At 42.9% G+C, this 22,263-nt stretch overlaps 3 protein-coding genes across 4 annotated transcripts in view; 2 read left to right on the forward strand and 1 right to left on the reverse strand.

The window, feature by feature from the left end:
- The window catches only part of LOC146975395 (uncharacterized), a 14,584-nt gene extending 13,485 nt beyond the window's left edge, over positions 1-1,099 (forward strand). Inside the window, exons 2-3 of the mRNA XM_085796626.1 lie at positions 47-304; positions 347-1,099. Coding sequence (XP_085652752.1) covers positions 47-304; positions 347-1,098 — 1,010 coding nt within the window. The 3' untranslated portion in view covers position 1,099. The remainder of the gene's footprint in view (positions 1-46; positions 305-346) is intronic.
- A 4,934-nt stretch (positions 1,100-6,033) lies between these two features.
- LOC146975396 (stonustoxin subunit alpha-like) lies at positions 6,034-6,829 on the forward strand. The gene is made up of 2 exons (XM_085796627.1): positions 6,034-6,124; positions 6,263-6,829. The coding sequence occupies exons 1-2, from the start codon at positions 6,034-6,036 to the stop codon at positions 6,793-6,795; spliced, it is 624 nt and encodes a 207-aa protein (XP_085652753.1). The 3' UTR covers positions 6,796-6,829.
- Positions 6,830-7,873: 1,044 nt separating this feature from the next.
- tpst1 (tyrosylprotein sulfotransferase 1) overlaps positions 7,874-22,263 on the reverse strand; it is a 32,823-nt gene continuing 18,433 nt past the window's right edge. The window contains exons 3-6 of one of the 2 annotated variants that reach the window (XM_085794787.1): positions 16,715-16,913; positions 9,487-9,537; positions 8,980-9,053; positions 7,874-8,316 (exon numbers count right to left, since the gene is read on the reverse strand). In XM_085794787.1, coding sequence (XP_085650913.1) covers positions 9,018-9,053; positions 9,487-9,537; positions 16,715-16,913 — 286 coding nt within the window. In that variant the 3' untranslated portion in view covers positions 7,874-8,316; positions 8,980-9,017. The remainder of the gene's footprint in view (positions 8,317-8,979; positions 9,054-9,486; positions 9,538-16,714; positions 16,914-22,263) is intronic. The other variant, XM_085794788.1, reaches the window with a different exon arrangement.

The following is a 22,263-nucleotide window of genomic DNA, read 5'->3' on the forward strand; positions in this document are numbered from 1 at the left end:
TATGAAGACACTGTTGTTCATGATGTGTGTTTCATTGTTTCTGCAGGTGATCAGCACCTGTTGATGATTAAAGCAGAAGATCCTCCTGAGTTGACCACTAGTCCGGATCAGGAGAACCCAGACAATATTGAAGAAGAAAAGGAGGAACTATTGACCACTCCAGAGTTCTCCCTCACTTCTGTTCATGTGAGGAGTGACGAAGAGGATGAGAAACCACAGTCCCTACAACCTCATCAAAGACAAACTGAGGCAGAGCCTCCATCCAGCAGCTCAGCTGAACAGATAGAGGCCGATGGAGACGACTGTGGAGGATCTGAACCAGACAGGAACTCAGATCAGCTTGAAGATCTTCAACCAGATACGGATGATGAGGTCTCAGCGTCGTCTGCTGAGACTGAAGACAATGATGATGACTGGAGAGAAACCAGAGCACCTGAGTCAGGTTTGAACAGTGAAGCTGTTCATGTAAGTGATCAAGAATGTGACACTGGTAAGAAGTCTCTGAGCTGCTCAGAGAGTGGGAAAACATTTAAACATAATGGGGATTTTAAAGACCACACGAGTGTCCATACAGGAGAGAAACCATTTGAGTGTGCTACCTGCGGTAAACAATTTAGTCAAAGAAAGAATCTTCTACGCCACATGAGAATCCATACAGGAGAGAAACCATTTGACTGTGCTGCCTGTGGTAAAACATTTAGTCAAAGAGGGAGTCTTGAAGTCCACATGAGAATCCATACAGGAGAGAAACCATTTGACTGTGCTTCCTGTGGTAAAACATTTCGTCAAAGAGGGAGCCTTGAAGTCCACATGAGAATCCATACAGGAAAGAAACCATTTGACTGTGCTTTCTGTGGTAAAACATTTAGTCAAAGAGGTAATCTTGAACGCCACATAGGAGTCCATACAGGAGAGAAACCATTTGACTGTGCTACCTGTGGTAAAACATTTAGTCGAAGAGGGAATCTTGATGTCCACATGAGAATCCATGTAGGGGAGAAACCATTTCAATGTGCTACCTGCGGTAAACAATTCAGACATAAAAATAATCTTAAAAATCACATGGGAGTCCATACAGGAGAGAAACCATTTAGATAGAGAGAGAGATAGATAAAATGTAATGTACAAAAGTATATACAACAGAATTGGCAGTGTTGATTTTAGTGCAAAGTAAAAAAAATATGCAATGTGTGTAACTGTGTAGAAAATAAAGTGCGCAGTGACTGTAAGTTAATTTGACTGTGCTACCTGTGGTAAACAATTTTGCACAAAAGGGCATTACAGAAGACACATGATAATCCATACAGGAGAAAAAAACATTTGACTGTGCAATCTGTGGTAAAAAATTTACTTTTAAAATGGGTCTTTATTATGAAAGTCCATGCATTAGAGAAGCAATTTGACTTGTGATGATGTGGTAAAAAAAAAAAAAAAGATGTCAAGGGAATTTTTTTTTATGCACTTGAGAATCCACACACAGGAGAAACCATTTTGTGCTATTTTTGGAGAAAGATTTACCCAGCAGATAAATCTTTTCTTTCACTCAAAAAGTCAATTTAAAAGTGAAGCCATTTGGTTGCAGTTTTTGCGGGAAAACAAAGTTGTTGTCTTGAATCCCGCTCTCTCCCAGTTGCTGTCGTAGTGTCCTTGGGCAAGACACCTTGCCCACCTTGCCCCGTGTGAGAGTGTGTGGATGTTTGGTGGTGGTCCGAGGTGCCGTTTGGCACAAAATGGCCACCACGCTTCTGTCAGTCTGCCCCAGGGCAGCTGTGGCTACAGACGTAGTTTACTACCACCGGTGTGAATATGGTATGAATGGATAATGGTTACTGTATGCGCTTTGGGTATCGTGGAAAGCGCTATATAAATGTAAGCCATAATTATTATTATTAGGAATATTAACAAAGGAAAGCACTCAGGTCTGAAATACAGCTGACGCAGAGACAGAGGTTAAAATAATGTCACACTCATATCAAAATGTTAAAATGTGCTAAAAACATAATAATAATAATAATGGATTACATTTATATAGTGCTTTTCTACTGATACCCGATACCCAAAGCGCGTACAGTAACCATTATTCATTCATACCACAGGTAAGCTACATGTGTAGCCACAGCTGCCACGGGGCAGACTGACGGAAGCGTGGCTGCCAATGTGCGCCAAACAGCCGCTCCGACTACCACCCTAAACATTCATATGCATTCACACAAGGTCAGGTGTCTTGGTAGGTAAGGTGTCTTGCCCAAGGACACTACGACAGAGACTGGAAGAGAGCGGGATTCAAACCGCCAACCCTCTGATTATTGGACGACTCTACCTCCTGAACCACTGCCGCCCAAATGGAAACCAGTCGGGGCTGAGGTGAAGCGCCTTCCAAAGCCAAATAAACACAGCACTGATTCTAGGGGACAGTGCAGCCACCACCACCTTGCTTTAGCCAGTGCAACAGTGCTGTGTTGTATAGGGACAGGAAAGACCAGGAGACTGTATGTATGTACTGTACATGTGTTTTCATGTGCCCTGCAGTGAATAAATCCCGGAAAATAATCACATCTGAGTCGTCTTTGTTCCTGAGCCGCACTTATCACACTTAGCTATAAGTTATCAGGGATCTTATAACATTTTAACATTTAAAAGCCAGACTGGATATGAGTTGCAGATATCTGTAATTCAGTTCTGCCTAGTCAAAAAGAATATTTCAGATATCCGCAATTCCATTCTTCCTATCCACAATTGTCGTTTAAGATATCCACAGACTAGTAGTAATACCAGGTGAGATATCTACAGTTTGATTCTGACTAGTCATAATTCCAGTTCAAGATATCTTTAATTCACCTCAATGAAAGATATCTACATGTCCCTTTTCAGATATCTTAAACCCTAACCCTTAAATTAAGTTTGGACTAGAAGAAATTACGTTGTAGATATCTGTAACTGGAATTAGGAATAGTCAAAATGACCTTGTAGATGTCTCAAACCGGAATTAGTAATAGTCGTAATTCACATAGGGTATATCTGCAACTGAATTGTAGATATCTGTAATGACAAACCCCATACACATGAATGGCAAAAGTGATGTCATTTGTCCTAGGAAGAATGTAGGTGCAGATATCTGAAATGTTCTTTTTGACTGGAGGCAAAACTGATTTACAGATATCTTGAATGAAAAATCCAACAATTCATGATTGGACAAACTGATTAATCCAGGTGCGTTTGACCATTGTGACTACTCAGACACACCTGGATTAATCAGTTTGTCCAATTATGTAAAACAGGAAACAAAGGAGCAGCATTAAGTTCAGGAAGTCGTGGAGCTGTGCTTAGAGCCCATTATTCCAGATAAGATAACAGCGTCACGTCCAACAGGTCAGACACAGTTCAAAGTGTTAAAGTTGACCTTTGACGCAGCGGTTGTGTCGCAGTTTATTTCCTTGTGTGAAGGTAAGGTGAACAGTCTGAATGTTTTTCCTCGTTAACACCTGTCATTACCTGAGTTTTCTGTCCTTCAACTTGTCGTTGTGTTGTTGTTGTGTTGTTATAATGTTACTGTAGCTGAGTCAGAGCTGAAACTGTAAAGTCTGGACCGACAGAACCGTGTCCGCCATGTTGTGTGGATGTTGTCGGTAGAAGCGCTGGAATAAGAGCAGAATATTTGGCTACCTATCACTAAACAATACTGCCAGTTTTCTTTATTGATGATTGATTTCCCAGTGTTGATCAATCTTCAGCATCAGGTTCTTCACAGTAACTGAGTAGCCGACATTTATTGCAGTACAGTTGTGAGGTACTTGTACTTTCCTTGAGTATTTCCTTATTGTGCTACTTTCAGCTTGTACTGCAGCTCATGTACCTGACAGGTGAAGCTACTGGTCACTTTCCAGCTGCAGAAAACTCACACCCACAAACTGATCATTGGGGAAAAAAAATCATCAATATTTTTCTGAAGATTCTTTTAGAGCTGCAACAGTTGTTTTAATCAACATTTTCAAGCAGAAATTCAACACTCTCTAACACACTTAAAATAAACACAGGGGTCCAACAAGAATGTGTAAGTTCTGCTTTTCTGTTTGCATTGTTCACAAATAACTAGCTGATGTTTTTAAATGATGTGAGGAAATCAATAGTGCAAAGGGAGAGAGTGTGTGTATGTATATGTGGGGTTTGTGAGATAGAAGGGCTGTGGATAGCTGGTGCTATGTTTCTATACTTTTATGTTGATATGTGGATATATGTCTATTGTGCTCTGTGCCATGTGTTATATGCATAGACTGTAGGTTATATGTGAACAGACATTCTCTTGTGTCCATTAAAATGTCTCCCAAGGGAGACAATAAAGTAACTAAACTAAACTAAATTTTCAGTGTTCAGCATCAAAAAGATTTCCTTGTTTTCTCTGTTTGATTTGACTGTAAACTTGAATATTTTTGAGACATTTGAAGACGTGGCCTCAGACTGAGAGGAACCTGAACGCATCATTTGTCTGTATTTTGTGGCATTTGATGGAGCAGACGATGAATGGATGGACAGAGACAATAAGTGTCAGTGGCAGCTGGAGAGTGTTTTTCTCCCTTTGAATTTCCAGTGTGAGTGAAATGACTGAATGTTGTGATAGTGGAGCTGTGAGGTGAAATAAGTCTTGGCCCAGTTGTTGTGTGTGTAATAATCAGCTGTAGCTTGTTTGATCCAGTGGTTTTCTACAGGGACGCTGTCCACACAGAGACTGTGTCACATCAACTCAGTGGATCTCAGTCCTTGTGTGTGTCAGTGGATGGAAACAGTGGTCCATGGATCATGTTGCTGGGCTGCAGCTTCATGACGCCATCTAGTGGACTGATAGTAGAAGTACAGCAGCTGATGGCAGCTTCCTCTTCCTCACTGCTGTGTGACTGCATTCAACTGACACTGATATGAAGCAGAGAAGAAGAGCCAATCAGTGGAGGAGCAGCTGGAGACATGATGGACATGTGAGCTGCTGTGCAGATGAATGATGTGTGTTTCCTCTGCAGGTGAAGCTACAAAGTGTGTGAGCTGATGTGGATGTGAGCTCAGCAGCATGGATCAGTGTGAGGACAGAGAGGAGGGACCTGGACCTGGACCCGGATCCAGCTGTGAGTCCATGAAGAGCGACATCTCCTTGGATCGTCCTGTTAACTTCAGTCGATCTGTTGATGAAAGGTCAGAATTTGAAACAATCACAAAGTTTTTTCTCTCTAAAAGTCAGTTGTTGTGTTTATTAAAAGATTGAAGATATTTTTCATCAGTTTTTCTCCAACATGCACATTTATCAGTTGTGTTGTTATTTCTTTACAAAAATAAATGGCCGAGCAGTGCAGTGGTAATGTCCAAAATATCTCTGACCGTTTATTTTTGTAAAGAAATCATCACAACAAGGACAAAGTGTTAGTTTCTGTGGCGGGGAGAGCAGGCGCTCTGTGATTGGATAGTAATGTCTTTCCAGGATGTTTCAGAGTTCGGCTATCTGAGGTGATGACTACATGCAAAAACACAAAGTTATACTGTTTATACTCTACACTATATGAGTTCAGTGGTGTCTCTAAGGATTCCAGTCATGTACCATAGATATTTGATTGTTTTCTGAGTGTTTGTTGTGGTTGAAAGAATTGCCCCCATAGGTTAGCGTTGTGGCTATCCCTAGCGCCGGGTAGCCATGGTGTAACTCTGGTTTGTCTGCATCAATTTTAGTCGCGTGTTTTGCTCCGCCCAACACTGGGTGACCATCAGGAAAACTATTTAGGGGTCAAAAATGATCGGAATTCTCCTCTAAAGGGATATTTCAACATTTTGGCAAATTGGCCCATTGCCATAATCCCTATAGTCTTAGGGATTGGTTCGTTACCTTTAATTGTCAGAGCTACACTACGGAGGCTCATGGTATTTCCTGGTTTCCCTCCCTATACAAATTAATTACTGTAATGTCATATGGTGCAACACCTACCCCAGTTCTCTGAAAAGCCTTCAAAAAAAGATTATTCGAGCTGTGTCATGGTCCGAGTACATGGTCCGAGTACAATGCCCCCTCAAAGTAGTACAAAGACCTCTTTTCCTTCTTTCAGGGTGGAGCCTGCTGGAGTCCCATGGTTGACACAAGATCTGAGGAAGTGTAAGTGTGTTTTTACTTTGAGCAGCACATTCAACCATCCTCACACTGTCGCATCACTGACCTCATGAGTCTTCATCAAACTGTCAATAACTGATCACATGATCAATAACTGCAGCTGTGTCTTGTTCTCTCCATCAGATTCCTGTCAACTCACAATCGACACAAACACAGTGAACACAAAGATCAAACTGTCTGACAACAACAGGAATGCGACATATGTGGAGGAGGATCAGTCATATCCTGATCATCCAGACAGATTTGACCCGTGGCCTCAGCTGCTGTGTTCAACTGGTCTGACTGGTCGCTGCTACTGGGAGGTCGAGTGGAGAGATTGGGTTTATATTTCTGTGAGTTACAGACGAATCAGAAGGAAAGGAGACTATGAAGACCGTGTGTTCGGATGGAACAATCAGTCCTGGAGTCTGGAGTGCTCTGAAGGTTGTTACTACTTCTGGCATAGAAACAGAGGGACACTTATCTCTTCCTCTTCCGTCTCTAACAGAGGAGGAAGAGTAGCAGTGTATGTGGACTGTCCTGCTGGCTCTCTGTCCTTCTACAGAGTCTCCTCTGACTCACTGATCCACCTCTACACCTTCAACACCACCTTCACTCAACCTCTGTATCCTGGGTTTAGGCTCTGGTCGTTTGGTTCTTCAGTGTCTCTGTGTTGAGTGAACCAGAGTCTCCTCCTGTCACAGAAACCTTCTCACTGTAAAGTTCTTCCTCTTCTTTACAGATGAAAGCTTCAATTATTACAGGAAAAAAAAGCATGTTGACTTTTACTTTGGTAAAAGTCTAATGTTCCTGTCTTTTCACAATAAAAGCATGATTCTCAATGTTTGGTGTTATTGCGTGTGATTGGATTCAGTGACTAAAAATCTCCACTGAAGGTTTTCAGTGCATCAGTTTCCTCTCCACCTCAGGAAACAGGGAAAAGAAACTATCTTCATTACTGTTTGAAGTGATATTGAAGCTCCTTGGTCCAAATGTCATTCGACCTGAGGGTCTGGCGAGCGAGACTACTCGACCTGTGGACACAGGAAGTTGGTGTTTTGGTTTCCTGGTTGTCTGTTAAAGGTTCAGTGTGTAATAATTGGCAAGGTTTATTGGCAAAATCTGACTATACTACCCATGAATATATTTGTATAAGTGTATAATCGCTATAAAATAAAATTTGTTTGGTTTTCGTAGCCTTATAATTCTTCTTTTATATCTACATATAACAAGTGTCTTGCTTTAGAGAGCGTTGCCATCTTGCTCCGCCATGTTTGTACAGCAGCCTGAACAGAAAATCCAGTCAGTCAGAGAGCACGTTTTACGTGCATAAATAAACCAACAAAGAAGGCGGCGTACGGAAAGAAGCAGGAGTGGGAAACAGCAGACATATGGTAAAATGGTTTAGCTCTTCACCTCATCGCTCCATGATCTTGAACTCCGAGTCGTGGTAAACAAGTTTTTTTGTCCTTGGAGGCCACTGTCACTTTGCAGACGGGAGGGGTGAGTGCAAATGAGCGCTGCAAACTCGAATCCAAATGCTAGATGTCACGGTTTTACCCCCATTTTACACACCCATCCCTTGGACCCACCACCCACAGGAGGAACTGCTGGACCTTTAAAGAATCATCTGTATCTGCGCATCTGTGAAGGATCAACAAGCGTCTGGACTTTCTATCAGTTCTTTTAGTTTTGTCTCTGTCCCTCATGTGTTTCCCCTGTTCAACAGAAAAGACTCAGACCCACAGAAGGTTTAAAAAAAGCTGTTTTTATCTCGCTCCATACTTCAAACTGATCAGTACCCATGACACTGCACAATACAAAGGCATGAAAAACAACATGAAACATTAAAATAGGTATTGCATCTTCCAAAAGCTAATTTTCCATTCATAAATACTTGTTGTGATTTTTAGGTCACTGCAGCTTCGTACAACAGGATCACAGAGTGGTTCTTTGTTTTTTCTAAACAGCCAGAGATGGTTTGTAAAAATCATGGAGTGTGATGTGACACCAAAGTAACAATCAGCAGACGTTCTGTGGCTGTGACAACCAGGATTAGTTTGTTTTGTACAGTACAATATGAAAGGCCCAGATTCTCCACAGACCATGATTGGTGGAGGAGACTGTGGTCACTCTGAGACGCAGACGCTGAGATGCTGAGACGACGTCCATGATTTTCTCTTCTACAGCAACGAGTCCTGAAACAGGAAGAGGACGGAGATGAAAACATGAGATGGTTCAGTTCTGATCTAATGAAGTTTAGTTTGAATCCTCTGATCAGAGACTCCGTCTGTCGTCTCAGTCTCAGTGAGAAAAACCAGTGTTCACACTGTTTCTGTGCAGCGTTTCAAACATGAACTTGTTTTCTCTCTGACATCAACAGCTTTTATCTTCTGAGTCACATGTTCACAACAGTCTGTTCATCATCAGACAAAAGAGAGAGAAGATATTAAGAAACGTCATTATTCAAACTTTTATTTACAGTTTATCACTAGTGTGTTTGTTCTTATTTGAGATCATTAGTTTATATTCTATTTCGTTACAGCTTTTGCCAATTGCTTACATCCAAAAGGCGAATGCTTAGCTTTAAAACCAAAACTTATTGTAACAATAGCTAAAACACGTTGTGACCATACCTTAAACACATTTTCTGCTTTGCACTTTGGTTGCAATTCTTAAACACAGTTGTTGCAGAACATTACACACAGTTTCCTACATTAGACACTTAACTCAAAAATGAAATACCTTGTTATCATTGGGAAAACACTTTTATTTATTATGTTCCACATGTCCATCCTCCATGTTGATGTTATTTTTTGTTATTGTTTATGTTTATGTGTAATTGTCATGTCCAGTCGTACCTGTGTGTTGAGGTGATGCCCCCCTCCCCCCTCTGCTCCTAACTGGGGTTGGGTTTCTCTGCAGACTTCTGGATCTGTGGAGGAGGACAGAGGTCACAGGTCAAATCTGCTCAGGAAACATCAGTCTGACACCTGTTAAATCAAGACCCCACACTGGCTCCACCCCCACCCCAACAAGTGCAGTATGACCAAACATAAAGCAGAGTCTCTCTTCAGAAGAGTTGAAATAAAAACATGGAGGAAACAGGTGTAGGTGCGTCTAACGACCAGCAGAGGGCGGCGCTGCCACACACACACAAACAGAAAAAACAACTGAGACCAAAACAAGAGGCCGCGGCATTAGATGGTGAGGAAATCAAGACATGAACTGAGAGCAGATGGAAATCTGAAACGAGACCTTGAACCGAGCCACAGATGGTTTCAACTAAAAAAAACTGAACTAAATAAATGAGAAGCTGAATGTGGAGAAGAGAAGAAGCTCAGCAACAGGCAGAAGAGTTACTGTACCTGTGATTGTTCTTTTAGGAAATCTGGGAGCTGAAATTCACCTTTAAAGACCTGGAAAACAGAGACCAGGTTTAGAACTCATCATCTGGATCACCATGGTGACGGCACTGGCAGCACCTCACTGTCATTGATGCTTATTGATCATAAATTACATTGATCCATCTACATGTGAAATCACCTTTGATCATCACATCAAAAAAATCACCTTTTAATCAACATTCATGAAAATGAACCAGTTGTGGTTCCTTTGTTCCTGTGTTGTTCTTCAGTAGAACCTCCTCCTCCATCTCCATCAGAGCACTGACACTGACAAACTACATGAATTGTTTAAGAATCACAGACGAGTCACTTTAACTCTATAAATGTCAAATCTATTGAAGCAGTGAGATGCTGAGTCATGTTGAGCTATCAGCTTATCGTGGTGGAGAAGTGTCCCCATGAACCTGAGGGACATGTGGTCTGGAGCAATGTGGGGTCGGATGATTTGCCAGATGGGTGGCCAAGGGGCCTCTGCGACCCAGACCCGGGTGGCAGAGGCATTTGCAAGAGGCCTCTACCCAAGAGAACTTCAACTCCCACCTCTGGTGGAGCTTCTGTCTCTCCCCTGTGAGGCAAGTAACATCAAATCACAATGGTCAATGTTCAAGCCTCTGTTGCAGTAGCTGCAGCTGTGAGCTGTGTCTTAGGCCCATAGGTACCCCAAGGGGTGGTAAGCCTCAAACATTGTGGTGGTCGGGGAAGCTGTCCAACTGAAGATGAAGGCCTTCTGTGAGACGTTGTCCCGGGAAACTTTGGCACTACTAACGGGTGATAGCCTCAGCCATGAAGGAGACAAAGCAGCAGGTGTGGGAGGAGTTCAGAGAGGCCATGGAGAAGGACTTGCAGACAGCACCAAGGTGCTTCTGGAAAACTGTCCAGAACCTCAGGAGGAGAAGCAGGGGACCATCCAAGCTGTTTACAGCAAAGACGGGACCCTGTTGAATTGACTGAGGTGGTTATAGGCAGTGGAAGGAGCACTTTGTTGAACTCTTCAAACCAACTGGTCCATCAAATCCACCCTCTGAGGAAGAGGCAGAGCTGGAGATCCCAGCAACATTAGAGGTTCTGGATTTTGTGGGGCTGTCCTGGATGACACCACCGTTTCAACAATGCGTGGAAGTTTGGGGCAGTGCCAAAAAGAGTGGCAGGCCAGGATGGTGATTCCCCTGTTCATTCTTGCAGGTATCTTGGAGGTGGCCCAGGAGTGTGAACATCCAGTCTACTTGTGTTTTGTGGATTTGGAGAGGGCATACGACCTGGTCCCCAGGAATATTTTGTGGAAAGTGCTACGTTAGTATAGGGTGAGGAGGTAATTTCTCAGGGCAATTCCCTATATTCTTTACATCTAGTGAAGGAGTTAAGTATCTCAGTGCCTTGTTCCCGAGTGAGAGGACATTGGGACTTGAAATTGGTTCAGATTGAAATTGGTATTGCAGTCGTTGTACTACACTGTTGTGACAAAAAGAGAGATGAACCGAAAGGCAAAGCTCTCGATCTACCGGTCAGTCTTCGCTCCTCCCCTCATCTATGGCCATGAGCCAAGTGGCCAAAATGGGTGTTCTCAGGAAGGTGGCTGGAGTCACCCTTACAGATAAGGTGAGACTTTCAGTCACCCATGAGAGACTCAGAGTAGATCCGCTGCTCCTTTGTATGGGAGGTGTTCCTGGCACGTCCAACTGGGAGGAGGCCACGGGGCAAAGCGACGACTAGGTGGAGACATTATATCTCCAGCCTGGCCTGGGAATGCCTCAGGATCACCCAGTCAGAGCTGGACAGTGTCACAGGGGAAAAGTCTGGGGCTCTCTTGTTGATCTGCTGCCCCCAGTGCCCCAACTTCGGATAAGCAGTTGAAGATGGATGAATGTCTTGGTGCAGCAACAGACAGTTGATGCTGAGCCATCTCCATACGTCATGCTATGTGATGTCAAACTGTTGTAAAGTGTGAGCAGCGTTCACTCTCACCAGTGTGAACGATGCACACGTTCATCATCTATAAACTTAACAACAGATCTTAACAACAACCACCAATCAGCATCTGACACGTCAGTCAAACAGAAGAAGAAGAGTGTCCTGTACTGTGAGTACTCTGTGTACTGTGAGTATTGTATCCGACTCATCACAGTGAAAACATGTGGTAATTTTCTGTGTTTAGTTTATCAGCTCCATGAGGCCGATGGAAACAGGTTGCCAACATCAGAGACAACCAGGGGATCAAAGGTCAAAGGTCAGCATTTCTGTGTCATTGTTTGAGTCTCAAGCTGAAGGAACCTGAACTCATTCTGACTCGCAGCTGAGTCAATCTGAGTGATCAGGGGGGGTCTGCTCTGGACCTGGTCCAGGACCATGATGTGAATCAGCTTTTTCCTGCCCTAAGTCGAAAGACATTGAGGAATAGGCCACACCCACTTTCAGGAATCAATATGACACAATAAGACTTGATGATTGGATGAACAGTAAACTAGTTATGTTAGCTATGCGTTTGCTGGCAGCCATGTTTGTTTTAACCCATCTGGCTCACACAGGTAAATAGTCACACCTGTTGACCTCTGACCCTGACCATCAGTGTGTGGATAACTGGACGTCAGCTGTTAAGGAGTTACGGTCCGACCAATGACAGAGCTTCTCTGTGTTGACAAGCTGCAGACTCAGCGTCACCGTGGAGAAGATCAGACCTTATTGATCCCAATATCAGTTTCAGGGAATAAGAACAACTGCAAAGCCACTTCAGAGTGATTGATTATGGCTTCTATAGGTTGGCCTCATTCACTGGACCAGAACCAGGACAAGGACCAGGATCAAGAATCCTGTCATTGATGAATAAAATAAGTTTCAAAACTGATTTCTGATCAGTTGGCAGAGTCGCACATACTGATCAATAATGAGGCTCCAACAGTCACAGGATCAACTTGAGTCCAGACGACTGGTCGCTCTCAGCAGAAACAACACAGCGGCTCCTCAGCAGGTCGAGCCTCCTCAGTCACACACACCGTCCTCTCATCTCCACGGTAACAAACAGTCTGCTCGACGACCGCCTCCGCACCGAGACGCACTGAGCCGGAGAGATGAGACACGTCGGGGTAAATATTTGGACGAGGTGAAAACTCGAGAGCGTTTCAACAGAGAGTCACCACAGAGCAGCGAAGCAGATGTTCAGCATCACGTTACCAGGGAAACAACAGTGACATGTTCACACACACATCACAACATCCAAACAGCTCCATACAGTATAAAGGTAGATGTTTGTGTTAAAGCTCCGTACAGTATAAAGGTAGATGTTTCTGTTAAAGCTCCATACAGTATAAAGGTAGATGTTTGTGTTAAAGCTCCATACAGTATAAAGGTAGATGTTTGTGTTAAAGCTCCATACAGTATAAAGGTAGATGTTTGTGTTAAAGCTTCATACAGTATAAAGGTAGATGTTTGTGTTAAAGCTCCATACGGTATAAAGGTAGATGTTTGTGTTAAAGCTCCATACAGTATAAAGGTAGATGTTTGTGTTAAAGCTCCATACAGTATAAAGGTAGATGTTTGTGTTAAAGCTCCATACAGTATAAAGGTAGATGTTTGTGTTAAAGCTCCATACAGTATAAAGGTAGATGTTTGTGTTAAAGCTCCATACAGTATAAAGGTAGATGTTTGTGTTAAAGCTCCATACAGTATAAAGGTAGATGTTTGTGTTAAAGCTCCATACGGTATAAAGGTAGATGTTTGTGTTAAAGCTCCATACAGTATAAAGGTAGATGTTTGTGTTAAAGCTCCATACAGTATAAAGGTAGATGTTTGTGTTAAAGCTCCATACAGTATAAAGGTAGATGTTTGTGTTAAAGCTCCATACAGTATAAAGGTAGATGTTTGTGTTAAAGCTCCATACGGTATAAAGGTAGATGTTTGTGTTAAAGCTCCATACGGTATAAAGGTAGATGTTTGTGTTAAAGCTCCATACGGTATAAAGGTAGATGTTTGTGTTAAAGCTCCATACGGTATAAAGGTAGATGTTTGTGTTAAAGCTCCATACAGTATAAAGGTAGATGTTTGTGTTAAAGCTCCATACAGTATAAAGGTAGATGTTTGTATTAAAGCTCCATACAGTATAAAGGTAGATGTTTGTATTAAAGCTCCATACAGTATAAAGGTAGATGTCCATGTGTAGTGTGTGATTACAAAGCAGCTCTAGATTCTATATTAATTTCCTTGAAAGTATCAAAGCCTCAGTCCACAGAGAAATGCACACAGCCTGTCACTCAGAAAACAGTCAGCCAATCAGAAGAGAGGCTCTGAGCCTCCTCTCCTCTGATTGGCTGACACCAGTGAACAATAACATAAATCCTGCAGCAGCTGGTTTTGATGCAGAGGAATCACACTAACAACGTGCAGATGCAAACACACACAACGTACCATACTCATAAGGCACACACACAGACACACACACAGTAAGTAAGTGTGTGTTGGAGGTTGAGGTTTTAGCAGCAGCTGCTGAGTCAACTTCCCTCAGACTTCAACTGATTCCCACAGAAATAAATGTATGTGTGTGTGTGTGTGTGTGTGTGTGTGTGGGGTGGGGGTTTGTCTCTGATACCAGAGTCTGTCTCCGTCTCCGTTTGTCTCATGATTAAAAAATGTTCACACAGTCCAAAAATCCTCCTCCTGCAGAGTAAAGTCAGTGTGAACTTCTCCAGCAGCTCTGAACTCACCGAGGCTTTACTCTACTTATTCTATCAATCTGTTGAATCTTCTGTTTCTATCTGTGATTATTTTATTAGTCGAATGATCAGTCCAGTCATGTTTTAAAAACCTGTGCTATGACTCATCTGCCTCTTTTAACCATGAGTCCATCTGGCCTATGCAAATGAGGGGGCGGAGTCCTGAAATAAGTACAAACGGAGTTATAAAATAAAAGTCCCCTGACATTAAGGTCTGGTGGAATATAAAATAAAAGTCTGCAGACATAAATCAGTGTGGAATGAAAAGATCAAAGTCTCTACACATCACAATATGATTTCTGAAATAAAAAGCGACTTGTTATGCATTTATTGATTTACGATTTACATGTGTTCCTGGTATTATTTGTGTATGTATTTGATTTCAGTAGTTGATGTTTCACAGACTGGACTCGCAGACATCAGGACGGTTCGTTGCCCTGGCGAGGAATGTTTTAACTTTCTGGGACGGTGACGGCCGGTAACCACAGTAACCGGTCACCAGGAAACCAGGAAGTTGTGTTCGCATCACTGCTGATTGGTGCGAAGTCGGGTCATGTGACCGTTCAGAGGATCGGTGATGTCGTCACGAGGAGAAGAACAAGTTTCCTCTTAAACCCCCTCCCCCCCTAGTTTCCATCTCTCTCTGTGGTCTGACCCCCCCCCCCCCCCCCTCCCCCCTCCCACCGGCTGAATGTTTTCCATCACAGTCATCAGAGTCTGGACACGATGAACCCCCCCCCCCTCCCTCTCCCCTTAAACACATGGAAAAACAAGTTCAGGCTGAAACTGAGTTCAGGACAGACCTTCAAAATAAAAGCATGACTCTGGGCTCAGACAGTCACATGACGGTAGTTAAAGGGATAGTTCACCCAAAATAGAAATTTCACTCTTTATCTACTCCCCCTCATGTGAAGTTATTCGTGCCTTCTCTGAGTTACAGGGGGGCTCGGTGTAGCAGTGCATGTCCATATAACGGTTGCAAATGGATACCAACTGTCTTCATAACAAAAAGACACACCAAAACACATCCAAATACCTCCATGCTGCGTGAAATTGTTCCGAAAAAAATAAAATAAGTCTATATTTCAAGCTTGTTTTGCAGCGGAAGCTCCTCTTCCCGGTTCGTCAAATTTGGACGAACCAGGGTCTGTCCTCTTCCCGGTTCGTCCAAATTTGACGAACCGGGAAGAGGAGCAAAGAGGAACAAAACAAGCTTGAAATATAGACTTATTTTATTTTTTTCGGGACAATTTCGCATTTCGGGGCTTCAATACAAGAGGGACATTACAGACGAGCAGCATGGAGGTATTTGGATGTTTTTTGGTGTGTCTTTTTGTTACGAAGACAGTTGGTATCCATTTGCAACCGTTATATGGACATGCACTGCTACGCCGAGACCCCCTGTAACTCAGAGAAGCCACGGAGGACTCTGAAACTTCTCCCAGCCCTTAGTCCACATGAGGGGGAGGAGATAATGAGTGAAATTTCTATTTTGGGTGAACTATCCCTTTAAGGATGGTTAAAGCCCTGTCCCCTCATTCTGACTGACTGTTACCATGGAGACGCTTCCTGCTGGGGAAGGTAGTGATGCTTTTACTGACACACTCACACTAAACAAAGCACTAATGAGCTGCTCTGTGTTCCTGTTGAAGCTACAATTACTCTGCCTCGGCTCCACAGTGACCTCATCAGTGTGTGTGTGCATGTTCGTATGTGTGTGTGTGTAACAGCTTTTCACAAACTTGATTAAAATCTTCAGATGGTTAAAGGAATAGTTCACCAAAAAATTAAATTCAGTCATTATTGCCTCACCCTCATGCTGATGAATATTTCAGAGTAGTTTTTTATTCCTCAAAGTGCATCTGGAGACCCGGGAGGCCGGTTCCTAGTCCAATTAAATCCTGATATGAGAGTCAATAGCACCCGATACAAACAAGTCCATAAAACTACACAAAAACCTTGTAATATTTCTCATTACTGCTCGTCCGCGCGTGAACGTCAGAGCGCAATACATAGGAACTGGTCTGAGCGACTTTCAAGACTCTGGTTTAAGAACGTGTGACCTGGTCGCTCAGCTTCCACCTGAGGAATCGACTCGGGAGCAGGAGACGCCGTCAGTGACGGGTTAATAACGAGGTTAATGAAGACGGAGGACGACTGTCCAACATGGACGTCCAATACAAGAGCTGAACCGAAGGAACCAAAACTCTGAGAAGGACCTGAGGTGTCCTGGTTCTGTTAAGCTTCAACCGCATCCTACATTTCCCACAATCCAACTTGATAATGTGTCATCATCACCCACCCGCACTTTTAACTCCACTCTTTTGAAAACTCTCTGAGAAAACATCAACATCTGGATTGTGTAACGTAAACCCACAGTCCTAACCGTCATGTACTACGTGTCATTACAGCTCGTTTCACTGACACACAACATGTTCACCACCATCACATCTGTCTGAAAACATCTGTCTGGAAACATCTGCACTCACCCTCCTGGTGTTGTCCAGGACTTTGGCGTCGGGCCGGCCGTAGTTGGGGGGGTTGGCGTGGGGGTCGTAGCCGAGCCTGGACAGCATGGGGGCGATGACGGCCATGTCCCTGACCACGTCCGCCGGGATCTTCCCCACCCACTTGGACAAGGCCTCCATGTTGACGGGCTTGATGACCTGGTCTGTGGACCGCTCCACCCTGAGACAGAGGACAGAGGGTTGAGTCACCTGATCGGCTGCAGCAAATATCCAGGTTATCACCCACCTGTACGTGTCAGAGGTTACGTTTACATTTTACCTGGGATCAATAAGTGTCCATTTAAAGGGACAACGAGGAGTTTCTCCAGCGGCAGAATGAAAAATTCCGCGACAATAAAAAAGTCTCATATTAATGTGGATGAATCTACGTTACCACTTGTTAATGGGCCCATTTTAGATAAATCTATGGTTTTGTCTCTATGGTTATTTTGTTATTAGTGGTGGTGGAAATGCTGGGCGAGCCGACCAGCGTTTCTTTACTTTCGGTTTCGTGGCGAGTCATGAGAATAACGCCGCCGTATGAATCTCCGTTTATGGTGGGAACTACGACGGTATGTGATCGTCTTCCAACCTCTGACTTTAATTCTTGATGAATGAAAACATGAGTCTGTCTCGCGCCGGTCAAAGTATTTCACGGTGCGGAGGCTCATAAATGTAGTGAGAAAACACTTCACTTTAACAAAACTCCTCGTTGTCCCTTTAAATCCTGTCTCTTGATTTCAGAAATAACAGTTTTATTTAGTTCTGAATGTCACATTTATTTTATCGTCACTGAATTCTGCATATGGCAAGTGGAAGAAGCTGGACATCAAATCAGTGAATACATAAATAAATAAATAAATAAATAAAAGACTTCAGAGAAAAATAAATGTAAAACTGTGAACGTATCCTGAAGTAAGAAAGAAAGTCAATTTAAAGATAAAATGTAGTTCACATTGATATAAATGAATATTTCTTGTCTCCTGTTTTTACATTTCTTTGTATTGTTTCTACATTTATTACCCAGTTTATTTATTTCAGTAACTACTGTGATTGTTTAGTTTATTGATTTTGTTGAGTTTTGATCAGAACCAGTGGAGGTTGTGTGTAGTTCACTGACCCCCAAATAAAAGCGGTGGAATGAAAACTGGAATGTTTCTAGTTTCCAAATAAAATAAAAAGTTGCTCACGCTGAATGACAGACAGACACACACACACACACACAGAGCATGTTTCCTGTCTATACCTCCATCTGCCGGTTCAATTTCCTCTAATCCATTTACTTTACAATTGAATCTGAACTCTGAGCCGGTTTACAGTCTCCTGTGTGATTAATAGGACGAGTTGTTCCAAACATCCACGAGTCCCAAGAGCCTAAGAGACGAATAAACTTATCGAGTCAACAGATCGTTATCGATTTACTGTAGATTCACGCAAACGAGCCATTTGTTATTTTTAATTTAAGTTCTCATTAAACAGAAAATTATTTTTTCATAGCCTAGTCTGTTAGCTCATTCTCCATCATCAAAACTAAATTACAATAATTAAGTTAATTCAAATAATATCAGACTACAGACAGGAAATTAATCCGTCACAGATTAGTAACGGTAAGTAAAGAAGAAAAAACGTTTTGCTCCATAAATTAGTTTTCAACTGTGACTCGTTTCTATAAACCCTCAGAGCTCACTGGTCTCAGGTCATTGTTTGTTTTTCTATTCATAGTCGTCAAATAAATCAGTGGTTTCCTAAAGAAACTCAACTGATGTTATTACTCTGTTTGCTGCATTTTATAAACAGTAAAGAAAGAAAACTGATATTTCAATTCACTTATTGGAAAGGGAGAACAGTTTTTATTTGTTGTTTACACGCGTGTGTTTTAGGGAAGTTGGTCGTAAACATCTCGTCTGTCTGTTTCCTGTCATCGAGATCAAATCATCTACAACACACCAACTCTTCTGCTGCTCTTTAAATGTTGATGTGACAAAAGAGAAAAAAAAAAGCAGCAACCCTTCTTCTTGCCCGTCATGTGACCACTTCCCCTCAGGATGAGGCTCTTTACGGCCTCCAGCTTGTCAATTATTCATCGCCCCGACCTCCTTTACCCAAGGTGGTGTTCTGTATCAGCAGCAGCAGCAGAGAGGATGGAGGGATGGGGGGTGGAGGGTTAGGAGGGGGGGTGATGGCTGCCCGCTCTGGGATGAGTAATGGAGTGAGTCTCTGAGCCTCCACTCAATCAGAGCCAGGTAATTGATGTTAATGCTGAGACGAGGTCCTGGCCTGAGGCCCGGCCGCCGATCCAGATGCTGGTGGAGATAGATGGATGGATAGAGACGCGAGGCCGGGGGGGTGGGGGTGGTGGTGGATTGGGAGGGGGGGTGGTGGTTGTGGTGGTGGTGGTAGGCATCTTCTGTCAGGTGTCAGGGGGGTTGACTTTAATGCACTGAGGGCAAAGTAGTTGGAGCAGAGATGTTGATGATGGTAAGAGGGAGCTGCGCTGCCCTGAAGGCCACTTGCGGCCGAACTCTTACATCAGATGGTATCAGGAACCAATTAGTAGTGTGTGTGTGTGTGTGTGTGGGGGGGGGGGGGTGAAGCAGTAGCAGATGAATAAAAACTACAATACAGACTAATTCTTCACAAACTAGCTCCAACCTGTGAAGAAACAGCAGCTGCAGTTCCCATCCTCACTAGCAGTGCAACAGATCAAAAACCTTACAGATCGGATCACGGTTTTTGAGTGTTGTTGTTTTTGTTGTGCGTGATGTACAGCTGCCAATACGAGCAGATTAAAATTGCCCGTTTATTCTAGCCTGGCTAACACCAGACCTCATCTCAATGTAGATTGAGATTCGGTCTGGGAACCACCCGTTCATTTTTTCGTATTTGAGGCGTGGTTTACGAAAGCCCAGAACTGTTTATTGGACGCTACGAATGTCTATCAAATGCGTCTGTACGTAGCTTATAGCCAATTGTATCAATCATACCCGATGATGTATGTAGAGCGACAGAAATCCGATGAGAAAAAAACCCTAAACGTTGCTCTTTTTTCAAAATAAACTTGCGGCCTAAACTACTTAAAACACTTTCTAACGCTCCATCTGTCGCCATCCTGGATCGACAAGCTGTCAACAAAGTCGCTTCGGAGTGTCGTCTTGCTGCACCCTCTCCTGTTCTGTGATTGGCGAAAATTGGTCCAAGGTTTCCAGGCTGACTTGCAGAGCGAATAAATTTGCGCGCAAGGCAGCAAGGGTAAACCCAGGCTACGTATATTCGGTTGCCGCAGCTTTGGTCTTTGCTAATCACTTCCTGTTTACACAACTCACCTCACAACTCACTAACGACCAGCGCAGTCGTTATTCCCTGTGGTGCAGGAACAGGCAGGAAACGCACCATTGAAAGTATAAACAAAGCACGCACATCCCAAAAACTGACGCTGGGTGCTGGACAAAAAAGGTCAATGATGAAAAAAGGAAAAATCCGCACACCAACAAAGAGCTCCAGAGCAATAAAAATTTTATTATCACCCAAAGGGAGTAACGTTTCGGGCTCAAAGACCCTTCCTCAGACTTCCTCAATCTCTTTGTTGGTGTGCGGATTTTTCCTTTTTTCATCAGGAAACGCACCATTGTCACCGTGAAGCTAAAGATCATTCGATTGGTTTGCTCCATCGACGAATCAGAGAAATGCACTTGGATTTGATGAATGATAATCATGTGACAGAGGGACGAGAGTTTAGTTTTATATACGGAACGTCGTTTGGTCGAAAATGTTAGTTAATGCTCGCCTTCAGACAACAGAAAATACTGTGACAAAACCTTTCTTCACAATCTGATGGAAACTAACTGGGTCCAGATCTGAATCACAGGAGCTGCAGGTTTAGATGAAGCAGAAAGTTCATTCACACTGAAATCACAGTCGCTTCCTGAGTGAGTCTGAGCTGGACAACGAACAACAACACCACAAACAACTGAGTCCAATTTGCTGCTGGTTGATTTTCAGCGAGGCGTCTCTGGGTGAGGTCCCTACTCATTTATGATTCATGAGGAATCAATTTGTGGAGTCGTGACGTGTGCACTAAAAGGCCAGAGACCAGAGACCAGAGACCAGGGACCAGGTCCCAAACAGCTTCTCAACCGCTCCCCACCCCGTCGACTTTGTTTCAGCCTCACAACTGTTTTTCCATCTCAAGCTGTTAAATGCACTCAACCTATGATAACATTCTTAATAGTTTATATAAACACAGGAGGATAAGAAACGCTTTAATATAGTGAGTAGAGATGAATTTAACATTATAGCTCTACCTCTGACTTAACCAAATAATATATCACTACTGTTGTAATCACAACAAAGACAACCAGTTAAACTTAAAAAAATCAACATTTGTTACCGTTTAAAATCAACATAGAACCCCTAAAGTTGATTTCCATTGGCCCCAAAAAGACTGAAACTGAACTAAATCAAGGCAATGTTGGCTAACCGGCATTAACAGACTTATCTGTGTATATTGGCCAATAATTACGCCGATAGTCATCAGCCAACGGGGCTCTAGGCTAACTTTTTTTTTACCAGGAGCACAGTGGCCCCTAACTTAAAATTTTAGGAGTGCAAACAGAAAATGTAGGGGCGCACAATGTAAATCAACTCGGGAAGCAAACAATCACATTTCCTTTTCATTCATGATCCTCAAATACATTGGCCTCTAACACCTCTAATGACAGATTCTAGACCATTTGAGTTGCCTAAATATGGAAGAAAAATATGGAAAAAACAAACAAACAGCATTTACTGGTTGCACATGCGCAAATTTTAGGGGCAAAATTCCCCAATTTAAGGTCAGTCTGGAGCCCTGTCCAATATAGGGCCGATAATTATCTGTAAGCATGAAGACTGGAGGAGACTTTCTACAGTCTGGACACATGACGATGATGATGAAGATGGTGTGGCCTCAGTGAGATCTGGAGGGTCCTCGGCACTGAGCTGTGACTGAAGCTGAAGAGTCTCCACAGAGTCTGAACAGCACCTGAATCTCACTTATAAAAATTAACTTTGGAAAAACATAAGTGTGGTCATATTTTTCAAGAATTTTGGTTTCCATTACTTTTAGGTTTGGAGGAATTTTCTAAAGGGGACATATGATTTGTTGAGCCCTGAATTGGTGCCCTATAGAGCAGGGCAGACCTTAATATTAAATATATGTATCTCTGTAAAATCTATGCAGATGTTTGACTATGTGGATGTACATATGTGTAGCGAGCACGCTTATGTGTATGTAAGCACATAGATGTGCAAATACCCACTAATGGCAGTGAAGACAGATTGCTGCTTTTTCACTTACTTTTTATTGATTTAGATTTTTTTGTTTTTGTTTGATTGTTTTGTTAGAGAAAAAAAAGCATGAAGACTGGAGGAGACACATGACGATGGTGATGAAGATGATGGTGTGGCCTCAGTGCGATCTGGAGGGTCCTCAGCACTGAGCTGTGACTGAAGCTGAAGAGTCCCCACAGAGTCTGAACAGCACCTGAATCTCA

Source organism: Trachurus japonicus, chromosome 13 (genome assembly GCF_045865225.1).
Source record: "Trachurus japonicus isolate A0001 chromosome 13, Traja_1.0".
NCBI lineage: Eukaryota > Metazoa > Chordata > Actinopteri > Carangiformes > Carangidae > Trachurus > Trachurus japonicus.